The sequence below is a fragment of the Eublepharis macularius genome, chromosome 10 (assembly GCF_028583425.1).
Source record: "Eublepharis macularius isolate TG4126 chromosome 10, MPM_Emac_v1.0, whole genome shotgun sequence".
In the NCBI taxonomy this organism is placed as follows: Eukaryota; Metazoa; Chordata; class Lepidosauria; order Squamata; family Eublepharidae; genus Eublepharis; species Eublepharis macularius.
This window is the reverse complement of record NC_072799.1, coordinates 32,531,221-32,558,248: the sequence shown is the minus strand read 5'-3', so window position 1 is coordinate 32,558,248 and position 27,028 is coordinate 32,531,221. Positions and strand designations below refer to the sequence as shown.

The following is a 27,028-nucleotide window of genomic DNA, read 5'->3' as shown; positions in this document are numbered from 1 at the left end:
TCAACAGAAGTACTCTGACCTTGAACCTTCACTTTTGAAAGTCATCTGAGAATCCATACTTGATCGAGAGCAAAGGAGGAGTCTCTCTGATTCTTCCGTATTTCTACGAGCCCAGAGTTCTCCACTTGCCCCCACTGACCGCGGTTTAAGGGAAAGGGTTTCAAATTTGACATAGGTCTCTTTAGCAAGGTCAGCTTCCCTGGTAGATTTTGGTTTCCTGTGAAGCATTAAGACTTTATATAGTAAGAAAAATATCAATGGTAAAATAATCACACAGGCCACACCACTTGCCACCAGCAAAATGGAAATTTGAGACTCATCTTCAAGGCCAGTTCTGTCAGTGGAGAAAATTATGCACTGGTCTTTGGTGGGTGGAATCCCTTTGGGGCAGACACAGGCCATATATTGTATACCTGGCTCCAAACCATCTATTGTGATTTTATTTTTGCTAGGGTCCGTGCTGAGTGGCAGCATGTCTTTCTCCCCATACTTAGAGTACAATACAGTCAGCGCAGAGCTGGTTGTGGCAGTGACAGTTTTCCATGTTAAGGTGACTCTTTCATCAGTTTCAGGGATCACTCTTAAGTTTCTTACTGCAACAGTTTGCTCAGTGGCTGTTACTGCACTGAGAGGAGCACCACCTTCCTTCTTATCAACATCACCTGGCTGCTTCGTGTTTCCATCAGTAACTACCTTGGAATACTTTCTTCCGTCAGGGGTAGACTCGGGTTGCTTTTTTTCAGTGGTTCTTTCTGTGGCAAGACCTACAGTTGTAGCCATTGTGGTTGTAGTTGTGGGAAGTGTTGATGTTGTAGGAACAACAGTGGTTGCATTTAAGGATTCTTGTTTGATATCTTCCTGTGTTGTAGTTTGAGGCTCTGTTTCAGTCTTCTTCCCATACTTTTGTGGAGACAGAGTTGTGGTGACAACACCAACAACAGTGACAGTAACAGAACCTTCTGACTGTCCAGCCAAATTTTTGGCTTTACACCTATAGTCACCGGCATCCCTGTAGGAAATGCCTGTTAGACTAATAATGGACCATCTAACACCCTCTCCTGGACTTTCTTGAATAACTGGAAAAGAAAGAAATGCATGATAGAATGATAACCTGAACACAAAGAAGCAAGCACATATTTTGCAGCTTGAAAAAGATGTTTTAAACAAGATGGATTTGTCATAAGCAGGCTGGCCCAAGGGTTTTGGACAGCCGAGGCAAACTATTACTTTAGTGTCCCCTTCCAATTTGCGGATACCATGGACGGCCAAAAAGATAAATAAGTGGGTTCTAGATCAAATCAAGCCTGAATTCTCCTTAGAAGTTAAAATGACAAAACTATCCTACATTCGTCACATCATGAGAAGACAAGACTCTCTGGAAAAGTCAATAATACTAGGGAATACTAGGGAAAGTGGAAGGCAGTAGGAAAAGAGGAAGACCTAAAACAAGATGGCTTAACTCAATAAAAGAAGCCACGTCCTCCAGTTTGCAAGATCTGAGCAAGTCTGTTAACAATAGGACATTTTGGAGGTCTTTCATTCATAGGGTCACCAAAGATCTGAGGTAACTTGACGGCACATCACACACACACACACACAGAGCGAGAAAGAGGGGTGAAAGACAGAATAATACCAACACCAGCAAAATAACATTATTTTAATCTGCATAGCCAATTAGATCTCCAATGGCCATTCAGAAGCCCAGAAAGACAACAGGCACTCCCCCCCGGCCCTATTGACTTTCTAAAAGCAGTTGGCAGGTGCCAGGAAATGGGGTTAGTGGGGGCTACAGTGCCCATGGGTACCACAGTTGGGAACCCCTGCTCTACAATGTAAAATATGTAAGTTTTCCTCTATTAGTCAAATAAGATATACTTGCTTGAATAGGAAAAAAAGAACTGAAATACATTTCTTGTGATTTACAAAAGCTACTCTGCCTTGTCACCTAGAGGTGAATCTTACTCAACGCAGGTACTTTTGGCCTACTTTGAGTATAGTAAGACAGAGATCACACTGTTCCAGGGACCCTTCCATGCTACTTATACAATGGTTCCCAGTTTTCCCATTGCCTGCCAATCACTGGTGATCGGCGGGAGGTTGGAAACTCGAGCAAGCGTGCAGTGAGTGCGCTCCCAGTGGCGCACGACAACATCACTTCCTGAATTGGCAGGGGCCCATTCTGATCCCAAATAGGCTGAATCAACCCTGTGCAAAGCGCAGGAGCATTCCTACCACCAGCGCAATGACGTCATTTCCAGAAGATCAGCATCCCAGTGAATACCGGGTCCACCCCGCCCCCACCAGGAAGGTATAGGGACCTGGCAACCCAACTTATATGCCACAAACACCAAAGGAAAGTGCTGTATGGATGAGCATTTAGACCATTATTTTGGCGTGACTTACAGTGCAATCCTAAACAGAGTTACTCCACTGAAATCCTATTGAAATCAACAGACTTAGGCTGGAGTAACTCGCTCTAGGATTGCGCTGATTGTCTGGTAAGAACTGTTGCAGCGAAATCCTAAGCAGAGTTACTCTAGTCTAAGCCCACTGAAATTAATGGGCTTACAGTGGAGTAATTCAGTTTAGGATTTCACTATGAGTCAATGAATTGGTTAGATTGATTAAAATTGAGAGATAATCCAATAACTGGGGATAATTTTTTAAAGTTACATTTTAAATACAAGTATGTATACACAGTGCTTTTTGGGGGGTTTTGTTTCTTTAAATGTGCCTGCTGCACTGATTTCTACCTATTCTCCTGTTAGGACTTAGGAGAGCTCCCCAAAAGGCACGGGTATTCAAATCCTGGTGTTGAATACTGCCCCCCAAAAGTTCTGCTTATACAAAAGAAACCCATGGAAGGTGCCACCCTAGAAGACTTATTATCTTGGAAACTTTATTGCATAATTTAAAAGTATTAAAAAATAAAGAGCTTGGAAGCACTTGTGAACAATGGCAGTTACTGATATTTAAAAGGTAGGATTCAGTGAACTACTTTAAAGCACCATTTTGGTTTTTTAACTAGTTTAATTTGGACAGCACCCACCCAAACCATATCTCAAACTTCTTCTAAAAGTTACCTCCATTTCAAAATTGCTTTGCATGATGGATCAAAATATAGATCAATCTGTTTTCATAAAATTTGGACCAAACCTAGGACATCTCTTATTATTCAACAGGTCTACATGAAGTAGAACCATTTCTGGTTTTTCTTAAGAACAGTTAAATACCTGTATAGTTCACTGGTACGTTGTCTGATCTAACCCAGGTAAGTTGTGGGGTGGGATATCCGGTTGCATCACAGCGTAGCAGAACATTGCTTCCCAGAGATGAGGTAATCTTTGTGGCTGAAGTCATGACTGATGGCTTCAAGCATTGTTCCAGCTCTGCTTTTTGAAACAAGATTCCAGCCAGGCTCTCGGGCCCACTACAAGCCACAAGGGGATCCAAAAGTACGACTGTGGGATCCACGATTTTGGAAAATTCAATGAGCTTTGAAATTCGGCAGTCACAATACCATGGATTATCCTGCAAACCTTCAATAGAAAAACAGTACACTCATAGTCTTTCCAGCATTTCTGCAATGCAGTAGAAAACAGTAGCAGAATAGCTTTGACTTTTAGGATCCAGCTTGTCTGAAGCAGCTTGATAGGGACAGGAAGGAATTGCCCAGCAACTGGGATCTCTCAGAACCTTTGCCTATTGCCGAGAGGTATGCCCCTTTTATTTGTTAGCAGCCTGCTGCTCATTGTCCTCATACTCTAAGTTGTGACTCAGTAACAACTTTCTGAGGAGCTTGGACTTAAGAGTCTAAAAATAACTGTTCTTCCACCATGTGTCTATCTGTAGCATGCCCCAGTGTGCACTTGAGACATGCATTGCAACAGACAAAGATGCATGTGAAGTAAAGACGAAGCACATCTGTCGAGGTCAGGGAGGCTCCCACATTTCTGTCATTCCACAGCATGTGCAAAACAGTAATGCTCAGGAAGGCAATTTATAGCAGAGATTAGAATCGTAGCAGAATGGAGCAGTCCAGAAGGGTTCCTTTACAATGTACTCTACTGCAACTGTTGTTCTAGGTATTATTCTGCTTTTACCGCCTTGTTTTCTACCTTTGTAATTCCACTTGCCACTTCCTTTATAGCATGATGACCCTGTCTTTGGTAGTTTGTGGTTCACATTTAATTCCATACCACAACATTTTCATTGCATGTCTTACACTGTATGACAGCAGGATTTGAGTCCAGCAGCATCTTCTGAGCTCCCAAGTCTTGTTGGTCTCTAAGGTGCTTCTGGACTCCAGACCTGCTGTTCTACTGCAGACCAACACTGCTGTCCAGGCCAAAAGTATGCTGCACAAGTACATTACTTTTACTCATTCCTGAGTCTGAGGTACATTTCTGTACCCAGCCCTGAGTCTCAGTGCGAAAGATGGGCTATACATAAAGTAAGTAAATAAATGTTTTCAATTGTTTGGAAGGTGTATAAAATTCCTGATAAAGGGCTTCGCATGAAGATTTGCTTTGTTTGTATGTTCATGTTCAGGGTGTGGTATGATGACATAGGACAAGGGGTCCCATACTTGGAGACTAGTCTTATCAGGGAACCACATTGATGAGGGCCTAATGCAGAAGGTGGGGAGAAAGACATGGGAAGTCATTGCCTAACAACAAATCTACAAGCAGTGGAAGATTACGGTGGCACAGTTGCATGGGCCTGTCCTCATTTTACCTTTCTTTCCCTCTGTTTGAAATATCCAGGGGTGTGTTACAGGAAGACTCCCTTCTTTCCTTTTGCATTGCAGGAAATGATTTTGGTAAGGCAAGGAAACCAGGATGAGGAACTGGTATCATGTAATGCTGTTAATCTTTGCTGGGCTGGATATTGGTTGCCAAAGGGCCAGGTAGAAAAATTCAAAAACAACAAGAGAAACTAGAGAGAGAGAGAGAGAAGATATTCTGGTCATGAAGTCCTGCCACTGCCAATTAATTGAATGAGTGAGTTCTTAAAGGGGGACTGTGTGCCATGTTATCTTTCAAACCTGAAATATTGCATGGTATAGGGGCTACTTCCCAGACCTCTGCTGTCGACCTTTATTTGAGAAGTAGAAATGTTTCTAGGCAAGAACATTTCCAAAGATGTATGCAAAGCCATATAATTTGCAAGGACCATAATTAATAGTGAATCCAGATTAGCAGCAGTAAATTATGGGAAGGCAGCTGGAGGGAATAATCAAGCTACTGCTAAATGGAAAATATTTAAAGTCCTTTATAAGTGGGATATTGTCAAAATTGGTGTTCAATTCAGACTCTAAAAGAACAGTGTCCTCTTTCGAGCTTTCATTTGTATTGCCTAAAATGCCTTTGGAAATCCCAAGGGTAACTTGGGAAGAGTTCAAAATATCAAAATCCATGACTTTGTAGCCATGCATTCCTGAAGCTTGTGTTTCAGATCATTTCCCACGAGAATCTTGAAAATAACAGGCTACTGTGATGCAGGAGTTTTGGTCAGGGGACTAATGTACCAACTGAGCACATCAGTTGTCCACAAACAAATGTGCTGCTATGTGGTGTATTTATTTATTTACTTCATGTATACACCATCTTTCTCCTGAGTGAGGAGGACCCAAAGTGGCTTACATATTTCTCCTGTCTTCCAATTTATTTTCACACCAACTCTGTGAAGCAGGTTAGACTGAGTGTGTATGAATAGCCCATGGTCACCCAGTGAGCTCCCCCGGCAGATGGGGAATTCAAACCCAGGTCTCCGTATCATAGTCTGACATTCTTGTTTTAAGATGCCTGCCTGGCACGAGGAGAAACTTGACAGACAGTGTTGTCTAGTGGTTAGGGTTTCAAGCCAGGATCTGGGAGACGCCAAGAGCAAATCCCCCTTCTGCTGTGAAGTTCACTGGGTGACCTTGTACCAGACGCTCACCCCAACCTACCTCCAACTGTTGCAAGGATTAAAAAATAAAGGGATAATCATATATGCCATCTTGAGAGATATGCCTGAGCAAGGACCCAATAATGATGTACAAAATAAATAAATGGTGTAAATATTATTAACAACAATAACAACAACACATACTGGGATGGACCCAGCTGTCCTCCAAGGATCCTTTGTCCAACTTCAGTGGCAACTGAAGAGCCACTTAAGATGGAGGAAGGCTCCTTAGGCTGGAGGAAAGCTTATCAGGGTGGTGAGACAGGGGTAGGGTCCACCACTAAAACTAAATAAACATAGCAAATGTATGCCCAGCACTTTTTTTCAACAGTGGAAGAAAGTGGGCAGTTGGATCATCCCGTAGGCCAGGGCTTCCCCTAAATACCCTCCAGCTGACAGAGTTCAGAGTAAGAAATCCAAAGTACTTAAAGGCTTACCTAATACAACCCTCTGGGTTGTTAAGTCAATGCTTCTGGCTGATGCTGCTTCAGAAAAAGGAGGCCAAATATCCATGAGGTCTGATGGCAAGGTAGTGAATTTGTTGCTGGATATGTCCAGGTAATTGAGGTTTCTCAGATACTTGCCAGCCTCCGCTGGAATACTGGTCACTTTATTGTTGTGCAAATCAAGGGTTCTTAAACTGGGCATTTCGGCCAAAGATTCCCAAGGGAAACTTGACAGCAAGTTCCCATCAAGGCGCAACTCATGCAGATGTTTTAAATTATAAAAGCTGCTCGTGTCAATGTTAGCTACACTGTTGTAGGTGAGCCACAGGTATTTGAGATCCACCAAGTAGTAAAATGCTTCTGTTGGGATCTTCCTTATCACTGTTTTTTCTATCCGTAGTTTTACGGTGTCCACAGGAACATTGACAGGGATCTCAAACATATCAGGATCATTACACAGTACAGACCTAATGTCAAAGAAAGAAAAAACTTTTAATCACTTGTGGTTTTTTTCCATTTTGTCAACATCCAATAATAAAGGCATGCCATCGTGGCAAACAATATATGGCTCTTATACTGCATTCAGTCCTAACCCAGCCTTTAGAATCTAGAAGACTGGTACTCTAATGAAACCACTGAATCTGTTGAGCAAACTGGCAGATATGATGCCATGATCCAAAGAAAGAATGTACATGAATGGGAGGCAGGCAGAACATTGTCTGCTATTTATGGCATAACAGTTCCCAGTGCTGAAGAGAGAGGCCAGTTTAAAAGGCTTCTTCTTCAGCCTCAGGAAGGTCTGTGTCACAAACTGCAAACAGGTTACAACTGTAAGCACAGCACCTCTGCTTATACATACAGTCTTCTTTGAAATGTGGCTTTGGTGGATTGATGTGGTCCCTTGACCATACACTGACTTTGCCCATTCAAGGAAGGAACAGTGTCAGTATTGCCTCAGGGTTAATGACAGTGAATTAAGAAAGACATCTTCAAAGGATGAAATGAGAACTCTAAAACTGAAGTAGATATCATTGGTCCGGTATATTAGAACAATTTGCCTCAGTATTTCTACCCCACAAATTAAAAAGTTGACATTTTGAAGTGATATACATAATGAGAAAATAAAAGCTTTTTCATAATTACAATGTGAAATACAAAGTGAACGTATTTTTGCCAGATTCCCTCTTCACTGCAAGATGGTGAATATATTAACACTTTTCATAGTCATAGAACCAGAGGGCTAGGAAGTCCACCACCCGTGCTACCAGCCATGGTGACTGAAGAACCTCCACATTCAGAGATGGAGACCTCTGAATATCATTGCTACAAGGGCCTCTCTGCCCTGTTGTTGGCCCTCTGGAGTGACTGGCTACTGCATGAGACAGGACACTGTCCTAGATGGACCACTGGCCTGATCAGGCAGGGCTTTTCTTATGTTCTTACACTGTGTGCAAACTCAATCTACCCAGTGCCAAGAACAGAGGCAGTGCTTAAGATTCCAGTGAGACTCCTTCTCACTAAAGAGTAGCATGGCTATCCTGCTAGAAAGAGACACTGAGTATGAAAAAATACCTAGAGAGCCAGTGTGGTATAGTGGATAGTGCCAGACAAGGAACTGTGAGGTGCTAAACAAAGGTGCTATATGTACCATCCTAAATTCCTTGGAGGAAAGGCAAAATCTCCCACCTGATTCACAGCCTACAGATCTACTTATTAATTTCTTTTATTTTTCTGGTCTGAGATAGCTGTTTCAGCAGGGAATTCAGTAGCATAGGCAGCAGACAGCTCATTTTAATCCAATTTTCATACAAACGTTTCTCCGTGCATGTCACATCCTTAAGACATCTGTTATCGTTAGCACAATAAAACACACATTTGAGTAACAGCTAGACATTAAATTTTATCTTCTCAACATATTGTTGAGGATTATGCTGCCCACCTCCCATACAGGATTCTAAGGTCAGGAGGCTACAGTAGCTTCCTATGGAAACTGCACATATGGTAGGTTCGGTGTACAAAGATTAATTCCACGAGTCTCAACCTACTTGTTCCAGAGAAACCCTAATGGGGTCACCACAGGATTATTTCAATAAATGGTGAAAATGAAACTTTAATAGTAGTTCTGTATAAACACAAGAGCCTCTGTAAAAACTACAGCCATATGAATGCAAACTTTAAAAATGAACCTTAAGAAAAACTGTACATGAATTTATAAGCATTTTCTGAAGGGACTTGAATTTTGACTTGAATTCACATTTTATTCTTTCCAGCCAGCGCATTTGGAAAGAAGAGACAGAGCATGCAAAAATGAAGAATTGTCTAGCCAGATAGCCAAAACTTGCATAACTCTTTAGATCTGGCTTTAGAGGGGGCGGGGGGTGGGGAATGTCACAAAGTCCTGAAGTGACGGTTTTCACATGCTCTGGAAATAGCACAGTTCTCATCATATACCTGTAACTGGGTTTATCAGTTCCAAACATCAACGAAATTTTACTTCAAATATTGAACTGTGAGTTTAAAAGCATTCTTTTTGACAGGTGGGAATTTTTTTTGTGGGGTTATTAAATCTCAGCTGCAACCCCTGCCCCCCCCTTTCAATCAAACACTGGATACAATTAACAAAACATAACAAAAATGTGCAATAAAAAGATCAGCATCCTATTGATACAGTCGGCTCCTGCAAATTATCCATATCACACTTGCAACTAGGTGTTGTGGGGACACAAAATCCACCACATTTCCAAAAAACTTGCCTGGCACCAATTTTTCTAGGCCAGATCCAGAAACTGCAGAATAACCTGCCCATTCATTTGTGGACAGCAGGATTACATCACAATCGCGTCTGACAGTTATGTTTTCCCCAGGAGAAAATGGAAAAGTTAAGAGTTCTGAATACATTCATATTTTTCCCTTGTGAAATCAGACTTCCCTACTGTATGATCAGCCAGAAGAAAATTGGCTAGATAGTGGAGTTCTTTTGGCACTATTTTTATTTCTTTTCTGCACAGAAGTATGCTGAGAGGTGCTGAGCTCCAGCCCTCCCCATGTCTTACAGCAGCTAAGGTTCAGCTGAATGCTGCCCTTGTCTAGATACTTTAATTGTACTATAAAAACGTGCAATGAAAGCTAAAATCAGCCTGTGAATGCTAGGCATTGCTGGAAGATACATGAAGAGCCAGTTTGGAGTGAGAGCCAGTTTGGTGTAGTGGTTAAGAGTGCAGGACTCTAATCTGGAGAATCGGTTTGATTCCCCATTCCTCCACTTGAAGCCAGCTGGGTGACCTGGGGGCAGTTACAGCTTCTAGCACTCTCACCCCCACCCACCTCATAGGGTGTTCTGTTACAGGGATAATAATAGCATACTTTGTAAACCGCTCTGAGTGGGCGTTAAGTCATCCTGAAGGGCAGTATATAAATCAAATGTTGTTGTTGTTATGATGTTACAGGTACATTTCTTTCCCCTGCATTTTCAGACCTGTAACTACTGTATACTGTCCATTAAGATTTTGTGGTGACCTACCCTGGTCCATGCATGTCATTCACAATAAGGCTGTGCAAAAACACAAACACCTCTCTTGATATATTGGTGCTGCACAGTAATTGATTTGCTAAGCAACTGATGTGCCATGGTTTGCACTTTAGAGTTTGCCATTCTAAATCTCGTCAGCTATATAACATTTACCATGAGTAACAACCTACCTTGTTCCAGAGCCATCGCTTCTGCCGTGATAAATGCAAGTGCATTGAGAAGGACAGAAACTGTCCACTTCTTCCCAAAAGCTTATCATGATGCAAACAGCAGTGATCAGATACATGACTTCCATCCAGCACAGTGGAGAGTTCCAAAAATGTAAAATCTTTTATTCCCAAACACTCTCACCGTGTGCTATGTCGGTGAATGTAGGCAGCCATTCAGTAAGCACAGATTATACCAGATTAGCCAAGATCTGCAGTTACTTAACCTTTAAAAGTATACTGCAATGGATCTGCTTGTTCTATGCTGTGTACAATGTGGAATATATTACTTTTAAATTGCGGACTTTTGAAGCAGGATTCCTTCAACAGCAGATTAAATACTGAAATTAAAAGTACTTTACAATTGTGGTGTGAAACATATAAGAACCCTTTTTATTATTGAAGCATCTGATCTATCGTTTGAATGACTGTACAATGCAAAGTCGCATATATTTAGTTGCAAAAACACAAAAGCAGCAGTCCAGACATGGAAATACTTTACATGACTTGCACATGTATTATTTTTAAAAACCTTATTTATTTCAAAAGAATGGCTGAATTAGCATTATGAATATACAGATGAAAACACACAAAATTTAAAAAGTCACAGTCAGCATTTAATGAAGTGTACTGAAAATTAGCAGCCGATGGCACCAATAACAACTGAGCACAATAATCTTGAAAGGTTGCCTCCAACTTAAACAGTTTAGCCTATGCTCTTCTTTTCAAAACAATCAGATATTTCCTTTTCAGCACAAATTACCTATTAGCTCTAATTACATAATTTCAAAAGTATTGTTTTCAATGGAGATCAATGTGGTTAGTAACAATGAAGCCAACACAACCTGCTGACAGAAAGTATAATCAATTCCACTATTTGGCTACCTTTGGGGAAAGGAGATATGAGTATACACAATTATATACATTAAATAAGCTTACATGCTTGCTTTTATTGTCTTTCTTCCCTCGATCATAATTCCTTTAATTTGATGGGTACAAAATCTTTTAGATATGAAGATGGGAAAGAATAAAAGTATAAACACTTAGTCTTGATTTTGCTTTATTATAGATGCTAAGAATATTAAAGCATTTCTGCTGAATCAGATCAAATGTCTGTCTAGTTCAGCTACCTGTTTCCTACAATAGCCAACCAGAAGGCCTAAAAGCAGGACACATGCCAAAGTTTCCTTTATTATCCCACAGCAACTGATATTCAAAGGTACAATGCCAGGCACAATGGAAGTGCCAGTAGCCATTGACAAACCTATCCTCCAGAGATTGGTCTAAACTCTTTTTAAAGTCATTTAAGTTTAGAAATGGCATTCTAATGGATTGATCCTAGTAGTAGAAATGCTTCCTAACAGCGTAACTCTAAGCAGTTGCACAAAGGGCTAAACAAAGGGTGCAATGCTACTGTTGGTAGCAGCCAGCACAATGTCAACAAGAACTTCCGCCTCCCATATGGCAAGGAAAAGAGATGGTGGTATCACCACAGCTACCAAACATCCAGTGTGGTGATAACACTAAACAAGGTGGACTAATGGTCTGACTCCATATAAGGAAGCTTCACACATTGATCTGATCAAGCTCATTGATTCATTTGATGGGAGGCAAAGTTATTACAAAACAACACTCAGCTGTCCATGAAATAGATCACACTTTTCTTTCCTGGGAGACCACATGCAAAAGATATGAACAAAAAAAGATAGTGTGAGTGTTTTCTGGCAGCATCCTTAAGCAATCGTGCTTTGAGACACGCTCATTGGCAAAGAGTTGTTGATAGTTGTCTCTTGTTGAGTCTGACATCGAACCATAGCAAGGATGGCCCTTCGAAACCTGCAGCAAGAAGAGAAGTTTTTGTTGTTGGACAATGGGAATCCATCCAAAAGTGTCAGGGAGGGACAATGGCTCCACGGTAGAGCATCTGCTTGACACACAGAAGGTCCCAGGTTCAATCGCCAGCATGTCCAGTTAGGATGCTGAAAAGAGTGACATGAAAGATTTCTACCTGAGACTCCAGCGAGCTGCTGACAGTCAAAGTAGACAAGGCTGAGCAGATGGACCAATGGTCAGACTTAGTATAAAGCAACTTCATGGGTTCAGAAGGATTTAAGGTACATTCCTACACTTTCTAAAACAATCACACAGAATTTGTCATTTAAAAAAAGGCGGTATGATATTTTGACCTTCAACTATAAACCATACATATTTCCTCATAACAGTAAAGAGGCAGAAAGAGGGGGGAAACAAACTACAGTTACAAACACTGGTACGCATTTAAGGATTTTCAAATTATAATAGTCAATGAATGATGAAAGGAAAGGGCAGGAAAGAGCAAAATGCTAAGACTAGAATGTCGCAGTTGTGGAAAAGAAACATGGAGTAGAGCAGGCAACAATTAAGACAATTTGAAGATCCTGTGAAAAGAGGTAACTACTCCTGCAGGAGTCCTATTCAGCTATGTGAGATGTGCATAAAAGAGACTCGTGTTCTTTTCACAGGAGTCATATAGGAAATGCTTGAGATTTCTCCTTCCAGATTCTTTGACTGATGGGTTGCTGATTGCTCTGACCCCTGAAGCATGACAAGGCTTTGTCAAATCCAGCTGCAGCAGCCTTTGCAAAGGCATTTAAAATGTGTTTTCAGAAGTCTTTTGAGAGAGAACAAGGCCCCATCTCTCAGCCTGCTTAGCCAACTGCAACCCAGACCCTTCCCTCTCCAACCAAGGCACAGCACCTTTTTACCAGTTCTTACTTGTAAGCCACTTGATTGTTCCATTTGGGAAAAAAGAAAGATGGGATATAAATATCCTGCTGTTACTCTAAATGATTTTGTCAGGGTAGCTTGTTGTGTCATAGGACCACAACAGCAGCTTTGCTGGATCAGACCAGAGATCCATCTAGTCCAGGGCCAACAACAGGACATAGATGCCAAGGCCTCCCCTTGATGTTGCCTCCTGGCACTGGTATTCAGGGGTTCATCACTATCATCGGATATCCCTGAGTTCTAATATTTCGGGAAAGCGAGAAAATGTCCTCTGTCTACTCTTTCTACCCCATGCATAATTTTATAAACCTCTATCAAGTCTCCACATAGTCATCCCTTTTCTAAACTGAGAAGTCCCAGACTCTTCAGCCTTTCCTCACAGGAAAGGCTCTCCAATCCTTAATCATCTTAGTTGCCTTCTTCTGTACCTTTTCCAGCTCTGCAATGTCCCTTTTAAGATACAGTAAACATGTGGTGCATGCACATGTGGCATGCACCACAGATCTATAGATCTATTATAATATTGGCCATTTTATTTTCAGTCCCTTTCCTAATACTCCCCTATATGAGTCAAGCCATCTTGTTTTAGGTCTTCCTCTTTTCCTACAGCCTTCCACTTCTCCTAGCATTATTAACTTTTCCAGAGAGTATAGTCTTCTCATAATGTGACCAAAGTACAATAGGCTCAGTTTTGTCATTTTAGCTTCTTGGGAGAATCCAGAGTTGATTTGATCTAGAACCCACTTATTTGTCTTTTTGGCTGTCCATGGTATCTGCAAAACTCTCCTCTAGCACCGCATTTCAAATGAATCAATTTTCTTCTCCACAGTATAAAGTTTGCCTTTTTCACTGCTGCAGTACATTGGGTTGACACTTACACTGAACTAACCACTGTGACCCCAAGGCCCCTTTCCTTCTCACTCTTGGCAAGTTCAGACTCCATTACATGTACTTAAAAAGTTGAGATTTTTTTAATCCAGCATGCCTCGTCATCATTTTATCTGTACTGAACTTCATCCGCCACACTGTTGCTCACTCACCCAGTTTGCGGAGATCCTCCTGGAGTTCTTCACAGTTGGCCTTGGTTTTCCCCATGCTGTATAATTTTGTGTCATCTGGAAACTTGGCCATTGCACTGCTCACCACCAGTTCCAGATCATTCCCCACAACCCCCAAAGAACTAAGGTTGCCAACCTCCAAGTTTCCTGAGATCTCCCAGCATTACAACTGATCGACAGACTACAGATATAGGTTTCCATTGAGAACGTGGCAGCATTGGAAGGTGAACTTTGTGACATGATATCTCTCCTGAGCTCCCTCCCCCAAGTCTGCCCTCCCTAGGCTCCACCCCAATCTCCAGGAATTCTCCAACCCAAGAATACACAAACATCAATTGTAGCTGTGACAAAGGATTTCCACCACTTGTGATATACTCCCACCCAACCAAAGGATCACTTACTTTTTGTTTGCAATGACATAGATACAGGGATTATAGAATGTAGATGACTTGGCAAAGAGTGGTGCTATGATTGCCATGGCTGGGGAAATTTTCTTTGGGTCTCCAAAAGATGACCATAAACATACAATAGAATATGGAGACCAAGCCAGCAGAAACATTAAAATCATAACAACAGACATCTGTAGAATAAGAGAAAATGAGATTGTTACAATGTCACAGATATTTTCATTTCTATTTTAAAAATACATTTATTTAATCAATTCCTCAGTCCTCTATTATCTAAGAGAAAGGTAAGGGAAAGGTGCAAGCACCAAGTCATTACTGACCCACGGGGGGATGTCGCATTACGACATTTTCTTGGCAGACTTTTTACGGGGTGGTTTGCCATCTACACTTTACCCCCAAGAAACTGGGTAATCATTTTACTGACCTTGGAAGGATGGAAGGCTGAGTCAACCTTGAGCTGGCTATCTAATATTTCTTTTTTTGTCTTAAACTAGCATTAATTTCAATTGATCTTATTTAGAACAGATATTTTTAGGATTGGGGATGTAGAAATATTTAAGCATTTGAGCCTATGGGTAGAACTAAAAAGTGAACAGAATTGTTCACATTAAATTCTTCCATACATATAAAAGCTCCAATGGTTAAGACAGTACTTGTTAGTAGAACTAGATTTCATCATCTGTTCTTATACAGGCTGTATTAAACTTAATATTTTCCCTCTTCAACAGCTTTTCAAAATTTGTATAAACTACTAGAATGCTGACAAAATCTAATGAATATATGAACTCTGCTGGGTTGCATTGTACTCATTCATAAGTTCAGCTAGAAAACGCTGTCATGTTTTTGAGATAAAGTACAGTTTGGATGAGGAAAAAGTCTATTCAGGATTTGTTTTCATTTCTCAGGTACTCCAGGGTCAGTGGCACCTTCAAGCGCCTCAGAATGGAACTCGTCTCTCCCCTACCTTAATGTTTAATATTCAGTCAGCTAGGAATGGCACAGATCACAGAAAACCACACTCCTGGACCACAGGCTTACGATTTGCATCAGAGAGGCAAGAGAGGAAAGTAGGGGTGACGGGAGGACTTTTCAGAATACTGAGGTGAGTCGGGTGACCATAGAGGTGTGTGAGGTTCCATACAAGAATATCCATGCAGAAACAATATTCAGGCGATGTCTATGAAAAGGAACTGTCCAAATGACCATACCTTGGTTACATCAGCTTGGTCAGACCAGTCTATGTCGAGGCTTTCTAGTCCATTGTGTCCAGGGTACTGCTTCATGGTTTTTGAAACATTGTAGTAACAGTAAAACATGACTGACAACGGGATGACAAAATTAACAGCAATTACAGACATGGTGTAGGAAACAAAGGATCTGAAAGTTTAAAAATACAAACAAAATGGAAATAACTGAAAAATGCTGTCTCTTATTGTCAGCTGAGAACGAACATGTAAGATATTGACAGAATTTTGACTTTTTGGTACTAAAACCCACAATTGCACCAACATTGTAAAACTCCTAGTTCAAACACTCATTAGGCTCCACTTGGCTGCCAGAGGATATGCCACCCATCTGAAGTCACATGAAGGGATCAACGGAGTGAGCCAACACCTTCATGGGGGACCTCTACCCTATGTGGCTGATGTATGTGTCTGCTAAATTGTGTGCCCAGAGGCACAACACTGCTGCACTGTGACGGCAGCAACCACCTGAGCAAAAGATGCTACCCTGTAAATTGACATGTGCCCACAGCTGAGTATTTTTTGTTGCATTTCCCACCTGGTGGAGTGGACTGCGTGAGGAGGCCAGAAAGGCTTCCAATTCCTTGTTGCCCCACAGAATGTGTAAAACAGAATTGTTGAAGACCTTTTTATAAAAGGAATAGGGAGGTAGTTCAATGTGTTTCCTGGGTTTTACTGCATTATTTTCCACTTTTGGCATCTGCCTTGAGTATCAGCAAGAAAGGGGGACTGGTACAGCTAACAGGTAACTTTAACTATAACAGACCGGGCATTTTCTCAGGGGGTATGGAGTACTGGCATCTTTGGGGCATTTGGGACTTGGACTGAGAGGGGAGACCATCATGAGTATGGGCTTTTTTTTTTTTTTTTAGAAAACAAAGCACTGACAACAGTAAATAAGGAGGAAGCCTTCAGCTGAACTGGCTGGTAGCGAGAGCCAGACTGAACTGGAGCGGGAAAGTGAAACTTCCCTTGCTAATAAGCTGAATTCTAGCACTTTCCCATATAGCAAACCTGGAGGATCAACACACTACAGTAATGCTTGTGTTGAAACACTAGTTGCTGCTATAGCAGTGCAGCTAGCGATAGAGTACAAGCATAAACTATCCGAGAGACATTTCACCTCCTGAGCGGCTTCCATACAGAAATCATTCTGTTTGGTAACGCAGAAAATGAACACAAGCAGCTAACCATGAGGTAAAACCAAGTGCCAACATTCTTAAAGAACTTCTGCAGAAAAGAGTGCTCTAAGTTGTAGTGGGAAATGATGGTTGTTGTGGGTTTTCCGGGCTGTATTGCTGTGGTCTTGGCATTGCCATGGCAATACAGCCCGGAAAAACCACAACAACCATCGTTCTCCGGCCATGAAAGCCTTCGACAATACATTGTAGTGGGAAACATTCTCCCTATGTTGGCATGGTTCAGGCATCATACTACCCAGTTGCCAAAGACTGTTTGACAATTAGAAGCTCAGACATTCATTCTCCACCCTGTTTTAGCTTGCATTCTTCCCCATCCCTTTCCATTTAGCATTATCTACTCAAATGGAATACAGTAATAGAAACAACCCATGTGGGCCTTTGATTATTTCAGTCTGACCCTGAGAACGGCAACGTGTGATATTCTTCCCATTCTTCTCTTCACAACAGATGAAGTCAGTGTGGTGGCCTATGCTCTTCTCTCCTCTGTCCCCCAAAAGACACAGAAATCTGGGGAGTCTGGAGATTCGTTTTCGTTTTCGCAGCCATGTTGGACGCTCCTCTCGGCAGGTCCGAGAGGAAGCGGCCGAGCCGCCTGGCCGGGCGGCTGATCTGCAAAGGTTAGCCCCCAGACTCTCAGGCAGGGAGTCTGAGTCCGGGACGCGGCGGGAAGAGCCCTCTGACAGATCGAGGCAGGGGGTAAATCGCCCGTTTGTCCCTATGGAGGCCGGCAGACGAGCGCGGCACCCAGTGTGCTGCCGGGCTATGGAAAACGGCAAGGAGCAGGATTAGGCGAAAAGCCTGCAAGTAAGCGAATCCCTTCTGTTACTACAAGCGCATGTGAGGAGTGGTGGGGTCTGAAGGTTAGAAGACTCGGATTTTTCCCCCCTCATAGAGTCTCGGAAGATTGGCGGTTTCCCCCCCACCCCTAAAATGGCAGCGAAAAAGCAGAGTCCTTCTCTTGGCAAGTCAGTTACGGCGGCCTTGCAGAGGGGCGAGACGCTTGAGGAACTGGTTAAAAGAGCGGTTATGGAAGCCATAAAACCCTTTGTTGACAAGCTGAATGAAACAGATCAAAGGGTGGGCTTAATTGAAAGCGATGTGAAAGCCATTAAAGAAGCAGCGGGGGGGGGGGGGCAGAGAAGTCTGCCCGGGAAAGTGCGTCACTTACGAGAGCAGCGAACAGGGAATTAAAGTTGGTGGAAAATCAGCTGATCGGATTGCAAGTGGAGCGAACACAAACCATTTTGCGTCTCCAGAATGTTAAAGAGGAGGAAAAAGAGAATTTATGGGATCTCGCCTCGGAACTTTTAGCGACACCCACGAGGGCAACTAAAGAAGAAGTGAAAAGTGCCATTTTGGGAGTCCGTCGGGCATCTTCAAAATATGCAACGAAGCGGCAGCTGCCTCGCGAGATTGTTATCGAGTTTTCATCTAGGAGGGTCCGGGACAGTATCCTATATAATTCATACAATGCGGAATTGGACTTTCTGGGAAATAAAGTCAAGATATTGAAGGACGTTCCATTTTTAGTGCGGAAGAAAAGATTTAAGTACAAGATGTTGGCAGCTCTTTTGAGGGAACGGGATATAAAGTACAAATGGCTACTCCCGGAAGGAATCGGGTTTAGTTATAAAGATAAAGCTTACAAGATTAATTCGGAAGATCAGCTAAAGGATTTTGTGGATAAAAATTCAGAATTTGGACCAGACACCAAGCAAAGAGAAGAGGATTCGAAGCCTGAAGGGAGGGGGGAGGCAATGAGCGCTCCGGCGGTAGCTGCGCAGAGGGAATTGCGCCCGAGGCCCAGGGGAGGGAAAAAGTTAATTTGAACTGTAATTTGTAATTTGTATGATCAACCACTCCGTCACTATTTTATTAAGCTATTTTTTATTATGGCAGTATGAAGGGAAAGCATTGAAATGTAGTGTTTAGTGTTTGTAGGTCACCTTCCCCTTTTTTCCACCCCTCCTTCCCTTTCTCTTTTTTTTCCCTTCTTTCCCATCCCTTGTGCTATTGTAGTCTTTTGTAGTTACTGTCTTGTAGGTTATGTATGTATGTAGTAGTTTTGTATGTTAGATATTGAAAAATAAAAAATATTATATAAAAAAAAATAAAAAGAAATCTGGGGAGTCTGCATGAGAATCTGGCCCATATGTTTTTTGAGGAGAAAGCAGAGGGGTTTACTACCTCATCTCTTTCTTCGTTCCCCTCCCTGACAAATGTGGTATTACCCAAGACAATGCACCGTGTAAGAATTATGAAGTGATACACAGAGAGAATGATATCCCACACTTAAAAACATACGTGTCATTCTTTCTCCAATTTACAGTACAGGTGGCTCCAGTTGGATCTGGGGCATAGCTCGCCCAACCCACCGCAGGCATGGAGGCCCAAAAGACTGCATTAATCCAGGCAGCAAGAATCATGGCTGTGTAGCTGCGAGCAGTGAGTCTTCTACCTGTTGTCAAATACACAGTATTATCTCTATTTATTCACTTTGTTCTGATTTTTTTTAAAAAAAGCTTAACATTGAAAGTTTTATTTGACTAAAAAGGGGGAGTAAGGAACATGGTTTCTGTAAAAATTTACCCTAAGTCAGTATTCTTCAACTTGTGGTGGGTCCTGAGTGCCTACAGAGCTGCTGTTTTATTTATTTTGGCTGCTTTTACCTAGAGCTAGGGCCAGCTAAGTGCAGGCAACTGGCAGGAGTTGTAGGAATCAAGGAAATGAAAAATAGGTCTTTACATCACTCCCAGAGCAAACCCAGAAGTGCTGTCATCATGTAGATGTGACAGTCTAGGATTCCAGCAAAAACTCTATAGATACACCACAAAATTTTGATAACAGCATAACAATATTTGTTTATATACCGCCCTTCAGGACAACTTAATGTCCACTCAGAGCAGTTTACAAAGTGTGTTATTATTATCTTCATGACAATCACCCTGTGAGGTGGCTGGGGCTGAGAGCTCTGAGAGAGCTGTGACTGACCCAAGGTCACCCAGCTGGCTTCAAGTGGAGGAGTGGGGAATCAAACCTATTCTCCAGATTAGAGTCCTGCCACTCTTAACCACTACACCAAACTGGTAGAATCCTAGACCATTGCACCAACTTGCTGACATCACTTGCAGGTTTGCATCGCTGTAACACTCACCCACCCATCCCCACTCTGCCACTCTACTGAGAAGCAGCAATGGGCTCTTGGGCTCCAGCACAAGAAGCATAGCCACCCAAGCTAGAGCACGTGTGTTGGGAACCCAGGATTCAGCCACCTGCCTCTCTTCATTTACACTGAGTGGAACAGCAGTGAAGCAAGGCAAATTCATTTTCTGTTAATTGAAGGCACTTCCATTAGCGGAACAGAACACTCCTGACCCCTACAGCCATTGATAGAACCACAGTGCTGCTCCTGGGAGACATTTGCTCAGGAATGGCATTAGGAAAAAATCAGCGGTGCATCAAGAAGGGGGTTCTGGCATAAATTAGTGGAAAATTTAGTCTGGGTCCATCCTGAATTCATCTAGTGGTGCTGGGTTTCTTTTTAGAACATGCAGGTTTGGAGAGTCCCGCAACAGCAAGAGCTCTCACCAGCTCTTCCCCACTACCACCACCTGATCCAGCCACCTTGCACCATCTGCCCACTTTGCACCTCTGCTTTAAACAGTGCCCCCTCTCCCTGAGAAAGGCAATCTTTTCATGGGTGGGAGGGCTCTGCTGTGTTACAAACACAGTTGAGCAGCATTGGATTGGTACAGGTATGAGGTTAATCCAAGTATGTGGGGAGAGAGAGAAGAAAAATGAAAGCATTTGCTTTGGAGAGGGTATCTCTGAATGCTGCTGGCTTCTTCCTCACTACAGAAACACCGTCTGGTCTTCACTCTGTTTTCCACTACTGAGGCTAACTCTGGCTTCTCTTCCCATCATGTGATGTAATATGACTATTACACATGACAGTCATGTGCACACAGCCCGGTGGATCCCATGCTGCTGTCTGCTGGGCTCTGCATCTGGAAAGGCTGAAGACCTCAACATTAGACATTCTCTTGACCAGAGTGAAGTCTTATTTTTCTGTGACGGGTCCATTCCTCTGGACAGTTTTGTTTCAGGAAGCTGATCCTGGACACACCTGACTACTTACCCACTCTCTTCCCACCCCACTAAAAATATTACTTTGCACATTTTTGGTGACAACCGCTAATAGCAATAAGGTAGCCAGCCTCCAGGTAGGGCCTGGAGATCTCTCAGAATTACACCTGTTCTCCAGACTACTGAGGAAAAGGCTGATTTGGAGGGCGGACTCTATGGCATCATACCCTGCTAAGGTCCCTCCCCTCCACAAGCTCCACCCACCCCAAGCTTTGCCCCAAATTTCCAAGAATTTCCCAATCCATAGTTGATAATCCTTATAGCAATGAGTTCTTCTATATATGTTATCCAATTGTAGACTACAAAGACCAAATAATGATCCTTTTTTAAAAGACAGCATAAAAGCAGAATTTGTGTATGACTAATCTCATCAAGTACAAGCAATATGCAGAGTCAAAGAATATGGAAAAGCAAGTCATGGCTTTACTTGAGAAAAAATCATATAAACCTCTATTCAGTTTTATAAATGAAATAAATGCATTTCTGTGCAAGGATAATGAGTACAGTACCTATACAAGGCTTGCAGATTGTCAGGTAGCGATCAATTGCTACCACAGTAAGCAAACCGATACTTGCCATTCCAAAAAAGATGTTTAAAGCAGCATAGATCTGAAATGGGAGAAGATTTTATTATGATTTTAACCCATTAGTGTTATTTTCATTATTTAGAATCCGCTCCCATTACTTTTACAAAGAAAGCTGTGTATTCCATGATCAGTATGTTTATATTTCTAACTGGTCAATAAACCTTTACCATCACTGAGCTTATCAGATGAATGTCATCAAGAATATAGTTGTCAAGATGCCATTGATATTCATGATCTGGGTGCTCCTTTAGTCATCCTAAACAAAATGTTCCATCACTTCAATCAGAGAGCTGCTGTATCATAGTGGTTAATTGGCTGGACTCTGCTGGTTCAAATCCCACTACTGGGTAAACCACTCCTCTCAGCCTCAGCTTCCCAGCTGTATTGTGGGGATAACAACACTGACTGCTCACCGCTCTAATCAATCTAGAAGGGTGGTATATAAGTGAAGGTATTGTTATAATCCAAGGTTCTGGAGCCAAGCAGCTTCCTTGCATGGGCTTTCTTTGCCTTCATTGTGTTCTTTACTACCAATGACCCAAGCCCTTCTTTGCCATCACAGTCTGCCTTTCCATCTATGTCCCATAGTGTATCCTTCAGACATCTTCTGGACAACCTCCCACCCCATACTCCTCATCGAGCCCTATTTCCTTGTTATTCTCTCCCACGGATGCTGTTAGCCCCACGTTCACCAGTGGCCTCAGGGCTTCCCACTCCAGCCATATTTCATCCCAATAACTCACCCCTAATAACCCTCACAGCTGGATGTACAAGGCAGAGCAGGAAGTGAAAATCCTTTTTGCCTTTTCCTGCCCTAAAAGTGCTACCCTAGGGAACCACCTAGTGGCAAGATTAGCTCTGTGCATTATTTTACAATGAGAGGCACTCATTCCCCATTTTAAATGCATACTTCCTGCATTTCTCATTCATGGAACCCTATCGTACAAAAATGGAGGTGCCCCCCTCCAAGTATTCAGGGTCACCTGGTCCAGTGTTTACCTTGCAGCAATCAAGTGTGCTGAAATCAGCAAACCTAAAATACAGAAACCTTGTGTGTTATGCTCATATGCTGGAAGAACATTGACCCATATTATCAATAATTGTAACTTTATAGTGCTTGATTTCAAAGATGCAAAAGGATTAATCCCAGGTCAGTGCAATTTTATGTCATACTGGTAGGAGGTCCCTCTTTCAACTGGCACATTAACCAATTATTCAAGTCCAATGTGCATCTCCAAGCATTGCTCATTCTTTTCTCTCGCCACTCTTCTAAAGAGCTCAGGGTGGTCTACAAGTTTCTCTCCTCCATTTTATTCTCATGACAATCTTGTGAGGAAGGCCAGGCTGAGCGCAACTAACTGGCCTAAAGTCTTCCAGCAAATTTCACAGCCCGATGGGAACATGCTTTGCCTTGTAATTTCTAATGCCTCAGTACCTGGCAGCCTGCATAGCCAAATTTCCAGCTCCCATGCAGATCTGAAGCTGCTGACATGGGATACCCAATGCCACTCACTCCAATGTCAGTAAAAGCCAGGTTGATAATAATGGCATTGGTTGCTGTTCGAAGTTCCCTGTACTTAACAAAGATGCCCAGTACAACGATGTTACTGAGAAGGCTTATGATTCCTGTTGAGAGACAGAAAAGGGCAAGGGAGCATTAATACTGAAATGGTTTTTGTTCAGAAAAAAATCACTCTACCAGTCTGGGCTGAAGTCTAATGCTATTTACAAAGACTCGTTTCATACACATCAAGTTATTGTTCAACAGTTTATGTACAAATTTAACCCATTAGTATTCTGCCAGTTTTCTAAGTTCATATGTCCTTTCATTTCATCTTCACAACAACCCTGTGAGGTAGGTTAGGTTGAAAGAGAATGACTGGCCAGGGGCCATCCTCCAAATTACATGGCACAATTAGACTCGAACCTTGGTCTTTCCAGACCTAATCTTGTATATAAATGACTACGTTGCATTGGCTATCACAGGCAATTTTCTTTTTTAAAAAAAAAAAATTTTTAGGTGAAGTTATAAATCATGCCACATACAAACACAATCTTGGTTTTTTACTGATGCTGATCTTGCTGTCATAAGTACATATTTTCTACTGCATCCTTTTGTCTTGCAAATGGATGCAGCTTCCGGATGCACTTTCCACAACCCTTTCTGCTCAAAAGAAGGCAAATGTGTGTACCAATATTCTGTGCTCATATAAGGTGATCATGCAATAATTACCCTGAAAGCTTTGATCATATGAAGCCGTGACATGCCGACTCCAATCAGCTCAATACGGTCTCTGACTCGCATCAGCTCTCACAGGCCAACAGCAGAGTAAAGTCTTCCCAACACCTGACACAAGTGCTCTTTTAACTGGTATTCCTAGAAGCCTGAAGGCTGGATCTTCTGCTTATGAAAACTGCACAGTACCACAAAACCTCATCCCCTCTCCACTTTTCGGAAAGCATTCAGAAACTGCATTTAGTCTGGAACACATCGGCCAGGATTTGCATTGCTGTCCATATTAGAGACACCAGTCTTTAAAGGTTATAAGCAGGTACCCAGTAGGTGTTCCCATCATGCCCGATTCTGGGCAGGGTTACACTCTGCTGTTAGGACCAGGCTCACAATCTGGGCATTGTAATAGATGGAAACTTGCATGTCCTCTGTAATACACCGCACCTTTGCTCAGCTTTTTGCAGGGGGGGCAATATGCACTGGCAGCTGTCACTTGATGGGCAGGATTTGACCCTAGTTATCACATCTAGACTGGACTACTGCAATGTGCTGTACAGGGAACTACCTTTGAAGACTGTTCAGAAGGTTCAGAATGCCGTAAATAGGCTGCTGAGAGGTATAAACCACTGGGAATACATCTCCAATATTAAAGAGCAACACTGGTTCCCTGTTCACTATACTACTACTTAAACTACTTAAAATGCTTATTATTGTGTTTAAATTCCTAAATTGTCTGGGATCAGGGTACTTTAAAAACAATGTATGTCAGTAGGAGACTAGCTTTGCTTATCCATCAAGCCCCTTCCCTCAGCGCCCCAACTTCATAAAGTGGGTCTGAGCCAATTTCAACCGCTTGTTCACCACTCTAATCAGTTTAGAATACTGATCACTTCATTGTGGCAAAACAAACTGAGGGCCACACATCTCAAAGTGTTTGAAACACTTGCAAAACTGTCATTACAAGGAAAAACCATTTTTGGGGAAAAAACCTAACACTAATGATATTTTTTCTTTGAGAATATTTTAAAGGAAAACTAAAACAGGATACACTGGCATACCTAATAGGTAAGTAAAAATTATCAGCTCTCAGAATACTGAGATACTCTGGATACTGGATACTCTTAGTTCATAAAACAAAACTTCAACACATCTCTTGTTCCAGTTAAGAGACAGATGTGATCAGCTGCATCTCAGTGGTACAGTCAACTATTTTTTATTCAGAAGATCCCAGGCTTAATCTTTGATGGCTCCAGTTAAAATGTCATATAGCAAAGGGGGGGGGGCTTGAGACGCATCACTGATCAGAGTAGACAATGGATGAGTAGTCTGGCTCAGTATAACGCAGGTTCGTGTATTCTTTTGAGAGGCAAATTTTGCTTCCAGAGGCAACAGCGTAAATGCTCATACCAATGTTTGGCATGCTTGAAGTCTCAAACCTCTTCTTTGTACTAAGACCACCATGATGGAATTCATCCAGCTACATCAGTACAGACTTTCATTTGTAAAGTTTGTATACAGATAGGTCTTAAAATTCCTTAAAGTGTTTGGCAAATGAGAAGTCTTCCTCTCTTGCAAGTCTAACATCTGTCATCGGATGCATACACATATTAGGCTAGTCAGACTGAAAAAGCATCTTTGCACACAAGAGAGGGGGGTGGAAATCTTCCCAGGTACAAATTTGAACAGGAGAAATGGGTCACACATTAAAATAGCCACTAACATATTCTTTGAGCAAACATATTAGATATTCTCGTTTCGTTATTTCTTGAACACACCACGGCTGTTTGGAGGTCCTTGGCCCCAAAATAAAGATCAAGGCAGATGGGAATGTAAAAAAGCTAGCATTCTCTTCTCATCCTTTCAGTCACCAGACCTCATTCTATACACTTGACAAACAGAAAAGTCAATGCAGCATTGAAACCAGTACTAATATTGTTTCTGATTTATGCCAAAATTTGTGGAATGTAACAGAACAGATCCCCTGGAGCAATAAAAAAATCAGTTCCCTTAGTAAGCCCCTCTGAATATCGGGCAGCATTTCTTTCTGCACCCTGACAACAAATTCATCTCTCTAAAAATTCACAACCAACAGCTGTTTGTTTACAGCTTTATATTTTGCAACCTCATATATATGATTTTTCTAAATCTTACACAAACAGAGGAAAAACAACTCTGACAGGTTTTTGGTGGGGAGAACTGCACTGATGTTAACACAAAATGCTTCAATTCAAGTCTTAAATCCCATTTTTATTTGGTTAAAACATCCATACCTGCTGCAATCAAATAAGCCGCGACTATGTTGTGCTCAGCCTGGGTAAAAGCTGAATGAGGTCCGTGTTCTCTTTCTGAAGAGTTAGCAGAATCATTCAGAAACATGGCAGGGAAAGGAAAGTAGGGAATGCCCCTGCAGATGCAGCTCGCAAAAAGGCCATTCAAAGAACACAGCAAGCTTTTTCAGACAAATTCCTTCCCTTGCAAACCTGGAGAAGCCCTTCCGCATTGAAAGGTTCCCAGCAGGATTTAGACATAAGAGCAAAGGGGTTTACATTCCCAGCCTATGAAAGGCAAAGGCTCGTTAACTCAACAAAGAGCCGTACTGAGCCACGTTGGTTTTTAACAAGATGCTTATGCATCATAGCTTTATTACTAAAGAGATTAGCAGTCGCACATGCCCCACAATTTGTACTGATTTTTTTCCCTTTAAAATGTTGCCCAAAATGGCAAGGATTAGATTTTGGCTTTGGTCAGAATTGTCAAAACTGCCAAGATGCTCACAATAAGCGGTTAAGCAAAAAAAAAAAAAAAAAAGGAAAAACCCCAAAGTAAAAAAAAAACACTTTTGTTTAAAGACACAGTCAAGGGCAAAAACAACCCATTCCCCCCCCGCCCCACCCAAGCACACATTTTCTTAATGCAACATACACACACTGTTATTTTTCCTGAAAAGGAAAACATATAGGTATACAGTGCCTACTCATTTCCCCCCATAAGAACAGGGGGGCGGCTTGCATTAGAAATCAAGTAAATGGGGAAAAAATTAAGCCTTCCTCTGTCAACAGGATGGCCCAATGCCATTCTACTGAACAGATAGACAGATATTTGCCTCAGCACCAGCAAATATGTGGACTTTTTTCTTGGGTTTCCACTTGCTCAAGAGCTCTAGCACAAGTGAAAATGTTGCACTGGATCCAACCTGTAAAATTTAATGGGAGCCAGTAGGCACAACATAATTTCTTAGCCCACCCTCTCATA

General features: G+C 42.0%; 2 protein-coding genes across 2 annotated transcripts; both read right to left on the bottom strand.

Moving 5' to 3' along the window:
• Nucleotides 1–10,213, bottom strand: LRIT3 (leucine rich repeat, Ig-like and transmembrane domains 3). Its single transcript, XM_054990711.1, has 4 exons — nucleotides 10,098–10,213; nucleotides 6,390–6,865; nucleotides 3,234–3,539; nucleotides 1–1,076 (listed from the first exon to the last, which is right to left on the bottom strand). Exons 1-4 carry the CDS (start codon nucleotides 10,211–10,213, stop codon nucleotides 1–3), a joined length of 1,974 nt encoding a protein of 657 aa, XP_054846686.1.
• A 1,653-nt stretch (nucleotides 10,214–11,866) lies between these two features.
• On the bottom strand, nucleotides 11,867–27,015 carry RRH (retinal pigment epithelium-derived rhodopsin homolog). The gene is made up of 7 exons (XM_054989876.1): nucleotides 26,047–27,015; nucleotides 22,979–23,169; nucleotides 21,466–21,565; nucleotides 19,115–19,268; nucleotides 15,573–15,741; nucleotides 14,359–14,537; nucleotides 11,867–11,969 (listed from the first exon to the last, which is right to left on the bottom strand). The coding sequence occupies exons 1-7, from the start codon at nucleotides 26,150–26,152 to the stop codon at nucleotides 11,867–11,869; spliced, it is 1,002 nt and encodes a 333-aa protein (XP_054845851.1). The 5' UTR covers nucleotides 26,153–27,015.
• Nucleotides 27,016–27,028: the final 13 nt, after the last annotated feature.